The sequence below is a fragment of the Monodon monoceros genome, unplaced genomic scaffold (genome assembly GCF_005190385.1).
Source record: "Monodon monoceros isolate NGI ecotype Baffin Bay Population unplaced genomic scaffold, NGI_Narwhal_1 Super_Scaffold_7, whole genome shotgun sequence".
Taxonomy (NCBI): domain Eukaryota; kingdom Metazoa; phylum Chordata; class Mammalia; order Artiodactyla; family Monodontidae; genus Monodon; species Monodon monoceros.
In genome coordinates, this window is record NW_021703784.1 from 52,666,184 (window position 1) to 52,675,582 (window position 9,399).

Sequence of the window (9,399 nt, forward strand, 5' to 3'; positions counted from 1 at the left end):
CCATGGAGCTGAGCCACTTCACAGAGCCTGGGCCTTAAATCAAACAGGAAAAGAGACTGGAAACTAGGTCCAGCTCCTGCCTGGACCCCCTGGGGACAAAATTGGCCAGACTCAGGCCCCAGGCCAACCATCCACCTCAGCTGCAGGTCTCAGCACAGCCACCCCCGCTTCCTCGGAGCCCTCCCCCACCCCCTCTCCGTTGGACACCCGCTCCAACACTGCCTCACAGCCCATCTGCTCCAGGCTTCTGCCGATGATTCTGTAACTTCATCATGGGCTTGTTTCCCTTCAGACACTGCAGATGGTTAACCTCTCTCTTCGGTGTCAAAGTGCCCCATTACACAGGGAAAGAATTACAAAGGGCCCTCCCCACAGAGAGTTGGGTGGGACAGCCGAGCATCTTCCACACCCAGCATGGCCTCCACCCTCTGAAGTAAGGGGGTCTCAGTGCAGTCGGCCTCCTCAGAAGGCAGGGGTGGGGTGAGAACTGCCCTGGCCCGTTTGCAACCCCTGCTGGGTGGCTTTCGGGAAGTCCCCCTCTTGGACCTCTGTTTTCCCATCTGGACAGTAAACATGCCAGAATTAATTCCAGACCTACTCCCACATCTCTTGGTACATCTCCCGTCCGTCCTTCCTTCCTTCCTTCCTTCCTTCCTTCCTTCCTTCCTTCCTTCCTTCCTCCCTCCCTCCCTCCCTCCCTCCCTCCCTCCCTCCCTCCCTCCCTTCCTCCCTTCCTCCCTTCCTTCCTCCCTCCCTTCCTCCCTTCCTCCCTTCCTCCCTTCCTCCCTCCCTTCCTCCCTTCCTTCCATCCTTTTCTTTTTTTCTTTCTTTCTTTCATTGAGGTAGAGTTGATTTACAATATTAGTTTCAGGTTTACAGCATAGAAATTCAAAATTCTTATAGGTTATACAGCATTTAAAGTTACTATAAAATATTAGCAATGTTCCCTGTGCTGTAACTGGTACATTTCTCTTGTTGCTGTACCCTCACTGTCTCTTGCTGTGGTCTCCTCTGCCAGCCTGGGCTCTTCTCAAGGGCAGCAGTGGGGCTGATTCCTCCCTGTGCCCTCCACACCCAACATTAGAGGAAGATTGCTGAATTCATTGCACAGGTTGGCTCCTGAGAAAGTATTGTGTTGGAAGCCAAAAAGGTACATCCCCTGATTTCTAGAACCTTAAAGAAAAGTTAGAAACCAAGACTTTAGGTTGAAGGAGACACCAGCCCTAGACACTAGAGGCTGTGAGATCAGTGGGGGAATAGTGGGGGAGGGTTGTTAAGGAGTGGAGTGGGTAAAGAGCCTTCAGGAAGGGCGCTTGGTTGCAGAGTCCCACATTTGCACTGACCTCAAAGCAAGTTTCAGAGGAGGCTGGGGTGCCATCATGGTAGAAAAGGGCAGGCCATCAGGAGCCAAGAGCATCTTCATGGCAAGGCAAGTTGTCATGGGAGGATGAGAATCCAGAAAGGAGTGTCCAGAGGGTTGAGTGACCCATTGTGGGCCTGGTAGATAGATGGAAGTGGTACTGATCACAGCCATTTGTTGTGAATTCTTTTAGATGGAAAAAATAATTAAATAAGAAGGCAACATCGGTACAGCAGAAGGAGCACGGGGCTTGAAGTCCTAAATCTCAGAACTTCTGTTAAGTACCTACAGTGGACTAGTCTTTGGCTAATAAGCATGAATACATTTTTCTCTCTCATATAAAGGAACCTGGGCTTGAATCCTGGCAGGACCCTTCACCGGTCTGAATGACCGGTGAATGAATCCTGACACAGTTTCCCTGTCTGCACAGTGGGGACGATTGATGATATTGTCTATGTCAAAGGATAGTATGTAAGCAAATGTACGTAAGAGCAGCTAGCATAGCATTCAGTCCAGGCACATTATCTTTCTTTCCTTAGACCAGTGGTTCTCTGTCCTAACTGAACATTTAGAATCAGCTTTTAAAAAATACCAATGCTGAGGCCACATTCCAGGCCAGTTAAAACAATCTCTGGAGGGTGGAACCCAGGCTTTGTTTTATCTTTTCATTTCTTTCTTTTTTTTTTTTTTTTAAACTCCCTAGTGAACCTAATATGCTTTAGACAGTGTGGCAATTATTACCCATCCATTTGTTCATCAAGTATTAATTCGTTTCAACTCCAAGGACCTACAATAAGAAATTGAGAACTGTGACTACCCAGATGTTATGGACCGAATGATTGTGTGCCCCAAAATTATATGTTGAAATCCCAACCTCCAATGTGATGGCGTAAGGAGGTGGGGCCTTTGGAAGATTAGGTCATGAGGGTGGAGCCCTCATGAACAAGATTACTGCCCTTATAAAAGAGACTCCAGAGAGCTCTCTTACCCCTTCTGCCATATTGGGACACAGCGAGAAGACATCCCTCATCAGACATCAGATCTGCCCCTACCTTGATCCTCAACTTCCCAGCTTCCAGAACTGTGAGAAATAAATGTTTGTTACTTAAGCCACCCAGTCTATAGTATTCTGTTATACCAGCCCCAACAAACTAAGATATCAGATATAGTTGGGTAATGGTCATTTCTTACTTACCTCTCTCTGTAGGACTACTTCCCAGCACCCCAGCCTCCTGCCATGTCTGACCCCATCACACTGAATGTCGGGGGGAAGCTCTATACAACCTCACTGGCAACCTTGACCAGCTTCCCTGACTCCATGCTGGGCGCCATGTTCAGCGGGAAGATGCCCACCAAGAGGGACAGCCAGGGCCACTGCTTCATTGACCGTGACGGCAAAGTGTTCCGCTACATCCTCAACTTCCTGCGAACCTCCCACCTGGACTTGCCCGAGGACTTCCAGGAGATGGGCCTGCTCCGCAGGGAGGCTGACTTCTACCAGGTGCAGCCCCTGATTGAGGCCCTGCAGGAGAAGGAGGTGGAGCTGTCCAAGGCCGAGAAGAATGCCATGCTCAACATCACGCTGAACCAGCGTGTGCAGACGGTCCACTTCACTGTGCGTGAGGCACCCCAGATCTACAGCCTGTCCTCTTCCAGCATGGAGGTCTTCAACGCCAACATCTTCAGCACCTCTTGCCTCTTCCTCAAGCTTCTCGGCTCCAAGCTCTTCTACTGCTCCAATGGCAACCTATCCTCCATCACCAGCCATTTGCAAGACCCCAACCACCTGACTCTGGACTGGGTGGCCAATGTGGAGGGCCTGCCTGAGGAGGAGTACACCAAGCAGAACCTCAAGAGGCTCTGGGTGGTGCCAGCCAACAAGCAGATCAACAGCTTCCAGGTCTTCATGGAGGAGGTGCTGAAAATCGCGCTGAGTGACGGCTTCTGCATCGATTCTTCTCACCCACACGCTGTGGATTTTATGAACAATAAGATTATTCGATTAATACGGTACAGGTAAAAGGACCCCAGCAACATTGGAGGGGGGCTTCCTAAAGCCAAGATCTTGGAGAGTGTCTCGCCAGTGGTGTGAGGCAGGCCACTATACTAACCTGTATTAATCGTGTAACAGGACTTGATTTCCCCCGTGATGCAGTCCACCTGTAGGAATCCATGTGTCCTCTTGACACAGCCACCTTTTTCCTTGCTACTTTGAGCTGGGGATGGGCAGTTTGCTCTAAGTGAAGAGTCTGCCAACATGTCCTAAAGGAGGCCACAGGAGGACTTTTTGGCTAGACAAAGGAACAGCAGTTTTTTCTTGGGTCCAGCTCTCTCTGTACCATTAGGCAGTGCCTCACTTAGCCATCTGTAAACAGAGCCTCTGGTGGAGGGGATGGGGTGAGAATAAGAGGCTCCCTCTAGTTTCCCAGGACATGAAGTACCCAGAGATTCCCATCCTGCCTGCCCCTCCATCCCTGGGATGTGGCCAGAACCTTGGACTTGCTTGGCTGGCTTGGAAATGAAGTGGGTAGTGAGGGTGGGATTTGAGCCTGGCATGGCCTGGAGGAATTAGCCTCCAGGCAGCGTTCAGAAGATGGGGATATCCCTCTTGACTGGGCCAAATCTAGGCCTTTGGGGATTTCCGGCTTCAGAAATAAGCTGCTGTCCCTGCGAAGATTTGAAAGTATCTGGAGCCAGTGCAACGAAAGGCACTTCATCATGTGGCCTGATACCTGACTTTTGTAATCCCTTCCCCAAGAAGTTGAAGTCTCATTGAAACAGATCATTTAAAAATATATTATGGACTCTCAGGGTTGGAAAATGATTCAGCAGTCGCTCAGTCCTCCCGCACCCCCAGAACACCCCAGCACCTTTGCGGCTGAGGGCTTCTCCCCAGTACCTTCAGGAGATCAACTATCCCTGCTTGCATACCCTCAGTGACAGGAAGCTGGTCATCCCCAAGGCCAGCCCCTGCCATAGTTGGCTGTTAGAAGGTCCTTCCTTACATTGAGCCGAAACCTGTCCTTCCACAACCATTTTCTGGTCCTGGTAGACCTTCCTTCTCACCCAAATGTGTATTTTCTCTTTCAAAATAGTCACTTTGAGAGGCCAGATACCTATTTTGAAAATATTATTACTCGATATTAGGATTCCCCTTGGGATTTGTCTTCAGAACCAAGGTTAGCCCCTTCCATTCCCTGTAAGTCATCCCCATTTTGTCGTGCCTTGGCTTCATTTGTGACCCTCCCTCCTCACCAGACATGACTGTTCATGGCTTTTGACCATCTTCTGTTGAGTTTGAAGATTGCTGCCCCAGAGGAAGGAGACCAGGGTCTTGGCAGTGTGTAACAAGGAGCCTGGGAGTGACCTGAACCATAACATTGCCCTTGGAGTAAGTGTCCAGCCCTTAAAACACTGCTCTGAAGGATGTGGGCTTCCCCTGCAGTAGTTTCTGGGCATAACCAGCCCATGGACCTCCTTGGGGTGAGACCCTGAGCCACCACTTCCCAGGGGGTGATGAGCAGTGTGTGTCTCAAAGCAGCACATCATGATTCATCCCTGGCGTGAGGGTGGCCTTGGGAGTCCCAGAATCTTCCCCACTGGGCAGGGGCCCTCTGACAAAGCCAGAGAAGTCTGGTGCCACAGGTGCCCCCAGGGGATGGTCCGAAGAAGGGGCTTCCCATAGTTACACCCTGTGAATAGGGAGCTTGTACGCTGGGCTGTGGGCAAGGCCACATCCCTTAGGTAATAAAGGACTTTTCCCCCTTACAGTGGGACCCAGGAGTCTCTGATAACTGTCCCATGCCACCAGGCCAATGGTATTCAGGAAAGCCACTCAGGAGAACCCAATTTAGACCAGCCAGCAGAAGCTGTGACCACAGCAGAACAGTTCAAGGAAGAAATATTATAAATCACCACTGTCTCTTTTTCTTTTCCATAAAAATTCTTTCTCCATCTTTTCAGTGCTTCTTAATTCAAGCAGCTTGACTTTAGAGAAAGCACAGGTCCTGTGAAGCCACTAATTTGCTGTGTGACTTTATGCAAGTCACTTACCTCACTGAGCCATCTCTGTTTCTTCATCTGTGAAATGTGCATAACAGTAACACGTAACCCTACCTACCTCACAGGGCTGTTGTGAGGATCAAATGAAATAATTTATGTGAGAATACAGTATAATTGATAAATGGTTGTTATTATTTTGTGTCTACACATAAGGAAAAAACCTTGGCTTTGGAATCAAGCTGACCTGGGTCTGAATTCTGGCTCCATCACTTGCTGTGTAACCTTGGACAAGTCCCTGGGCCTCCCTGATTTGTTTCCTCATCAGATAACAATCCCACCTCCTAGTGTCCTGTGACTTGGTTGTGTATGTGAAAATTCCTAGCTAGGCCTGGCCCATAGGAGCTCAATAAACGTTTGCTCTTTTAGGAGTGATGACGGACTGTCATGCAGGAGACACCATGAGCATGTAACAATTTAACAAGCCTTCTGGGGCACCTGGTGTATGGTCCCTGAGGATGGGAACAACCACAGATAGGTTTAGTCTGGAAAGGCTTAGAGGGCCGCACTGTGTGCTGTGGGAACTCGGGGAAAGCAAGCTTAGTTCTCAGAAAAGGCATAATGGATGGTCGAGCTGGGCCTTTAAGGGTAGGTTGGATGGTAACAAAATGAGCTAAGGAGGGCACCGTGGGCACTGGAAACGCCATGAGCCGAGGCCCGGGAGCCGTGCAGGTGAGGCGCCATGCAGGTGAGGCTCCACGCAGGGCCTCCGCACAAAGGGAGCCACATGCAGTACATGCAGAGTGCTCACGGTGCCCGCCTCCCTCAGGTGAGTGCAGCCACCTGCTTAGTGCAACAGAGAGATACTGAGCCTGCAGGCGGCACCATCCCAGAGGACCAGTGAGTCAGGGTCGGCTGGGAGGCAGGCATGTGATTCTTGTCATGAGCCCCTAGCTGCCCGGAGCGAAACACAGTGGTGGTCAGTGAACTCAATCGGACTCAGTTTATTTAGCCTTTTGCACAGCTGAGAGCTTTGTCCCAACTAAAGGGCAATTCTGGGCACACGACCTTGTCAGCTGTCTGTTCCTCCCCGAGGCATGCAGAGGGATGGTCAGGGAGGGTGCTCTTGAGGGAACCCTAAGGCACTTTGGCGTGACCACTTGGTGAGACCTGCCACCAAACAGGGCCCCTGCATGCTGGAAGGCCAGCAGTAGCTGTCACCTCAGGCACCTCCTACAGCTCTTTGCCCTTTTATGAAGGGCAAGCCTTCTGATGCTAGGTTCTGTCTTTGGGCCAGAGCTCCCTGTGCAGAGGTGGCCATGGCACCCCCCTTGCCAACACCTCAGTGCCCTACACAGCCCCCCAGGCTAGGGTGTGGTCACTCTGCTTTGTAAACTTCTATGTGGCCTAAAACATAGCGCTTTTGTAACTGCACCTTTGTTCACCCCAAACTTCCAGGTTTCTTTTACAAATTACTCCTAAGACAGGCTACTGTAAGTGGAGGCATAGCCAAGATCAGCCTAGGTCAATTTCACTTGTGTCCAGAGCACCAGCCCATCCCTTTCCTGAACTGTGGTCTGTTCACACTGACCACCTGAGTCTGCCTGTATCCCAGGGGCCTCAGGGCTGGTTGGGCAGTTGGCAGGGAAATGAGACCCCGTGATTATCTTGCAGAGCAAAACAACCTTGATAACTGGCCCATCAAAGGGAGGGGCCCAGGCTTCTTTCCAGGTCCTGTGGGGTCCTGGCTCTGGCAGCTCCATCTATCCAGACAGCCCTGTGACCTCAGTCTCCTTCAGAACCTTCAGGACAGTGTGGCACCAAACAGAGAGCTGTGGAGACAGTCTGGTGACATGCTCACCCCAGTCTGGGGTACAGGGACCAAGGGGGGCCCTGAAGAGAAAAGTTGGCCTATGGAAACCAGAGGATCACTGAGCAACCCATGGTACCCAGAACCCCACCCGACACAAAGGACAACAAAATAAGCTCTGTGGTGCCACGGCTTAGCTCTGACTTCTGGGCAGGGAGTACATGCCCAGTCAGGTGTGACTGACCTCACTGCCCCCTCTCCTGGACCTATTTTCCACCAGCTTCCCTGGCCCTCCCACCCCAATATATGTATTGGGGAGTATTTCAAAGCCTTTATCAACATTTCCCAGTTAACGGACGGCGCTAGAGTGTTCCACCCCATTCTTATGTCAGTCCCTCCCAAAAGCCTAGGTTCCCTTTTACTGAGGTGCTGGGTAAAGGCTCAGCTGAGTCACAAATCCTCTAGATCCTGCTGCATTGTGACATGGGTTCTCCCTTCCCAACCCCAATTAGTTCACTTTATAAATCCAGTACTGAATTTGCTTAAAAAACACTCTTTTGTTTGGCATCTCATAGGTTGCCAAGCTCCTTCCTGTCCATAGTTTCATTTCACAGAACCAAAGAATGACCATGCCATGCCATTCCACACCTCGCCTGCCCTTTACTACTTTGTCTACATAGCAAACATCTGCTCATCCTTCAACACTCTGCATAAGCCTTCCCTCCTTGGCTCACCAAGTAGAGTTACTCCCAGCCCGCTTTGTACCACCCTATATCTGGTGTGGACTTTTATCAGCATACTGCAGCTGTTCACAGGCAGTGTTGTGCTGGTAAATATTTAACAACAACTAGCTCTCATGGAAACGCACTGATCTGTAGCATCAGCCAATTTCCATGGTGTAAATACTCTCACAGTAGTCAATTTCAAGTCACCAACATGAAGTCACTGATCATCGGGGAAGAGAGGCACACAATGGGCTCTGGAGAGCCAGAGGGAGCGTGCTCCAGCACACCTCCGTGTCCCCCACTGAACCGCATGCTTCTGAGGGCCAGGGCTCTGGCTGGCTCTTTGTATCACCAGTGCTCAGCACACAGAAAGTGCTCAATCTATGTTTGAGGGACTCTGCCACCTGTGGAATAAGACATTTTTACCTCCTTGATGTCCTCTCTTGTTCAAACTCCACCTTGCTCAAAAGTCTTGCTCAAACTTTTTCCTATAACACAAGAAAAAGTCCAAAGTTCCTTGGCTCTTTATATACAGGCTTCAACCTACTTAAGAGCACAGATTCTGGAGTTAGACTGCCTGGAATCATATCCTGGCTTTGCCACTTAACGGCTATGTGACCTCTGGCCAGTTACTTAACCTCTCTCTTTCCTTGTCTGTAAAGCTGTGGTAATAGTACCTACAACCCATAGGGCTGTTGTAAGGGTTTGATGAGGAATACATGTTCAGCTTTTTGAATAGGGCCAGGAGTATAGTAAGTGCTCTACTTACTACATGAATTACTACCATTACTATAATTATTACTATCATCATCATTATTTTCTGTCCTCATCTTTCACTGCTGTCTTGCTTGCTCATGCCCTTGCTCATGCCCTCAGTGTCCCCTGCATAATCCACATGGATTTTTAACTCCTGACCTTTGCCCAAGGCACTCTAATGCTTAAAGCATCCCACCTCTCCTCTCCAGTGACCCAAACCTGTCCATCCACAGTGCATACCCTTCTCACCCTCCACCACCCTCTCACTGAGCCCTTCTTCCTCTGGTCTTTCAGTGCCCTTCTGGTTGGCATCTCCAGGGATCTGAGAATCAGATCTCAAATCACATGGTCTGTTTATTCACATACTCTTTTGAACGCCTAACGTATACCAACCCCAGGGCTGGGCTCTGAGAAAGCAAAGGTGAACCCTGCACATTCCTCCCTCAGGCTGTGCAGTGGGGGAGAGAGACAGGTAAACAAATTCCAATAGGATGGGCAGTGCTAAGGTGGAAGTCTGTTACACGTGGAGTGGACCACAGAGATAGGATAGCCTCAATGTTGACACCACTTTACAGTTTAACAAAGCACTTTGCTTTCTTTTACTCATTTAATCCTCCCAAAAAGGCTCTGAGAGAAGCAACACAGGAGGGGCTTTTTTTTAATAGATGAGGATGAAACGACTTGCATGTGAACACACTGTGTGTAAGTACAGTGCCTGAACATAGTAGGCCCTTGGATAATTATGAAAT

The 9,399-nt window shown here is 49.8% G+C and overlaps 1 protein-coding gene across 1 annotated transcript; it reads left to right on the top strand.

Moving 5' to 3' along the window:
• Positions 1-832: 832 nt before the first annotated feature.
• Positions 833-5,521, top strand: KCTD21 (potassium channel tetramerization domain containing 21). Its single transcript, XM_029206965.1, has one exon. It carries the CDS (start codon positions 2,598-2,600, stop codon positions 3,378-3,380), a length of 783 nt encoding a protein of 260 aa, XP_029062798.1. The 5' UTR covers positions 833-2,597; the 3' UTR covers positions 3,381-5,521.
• The last annotated feature ends 3,878 nt before the right edge of the window (positions 5,522-9,399 follow it).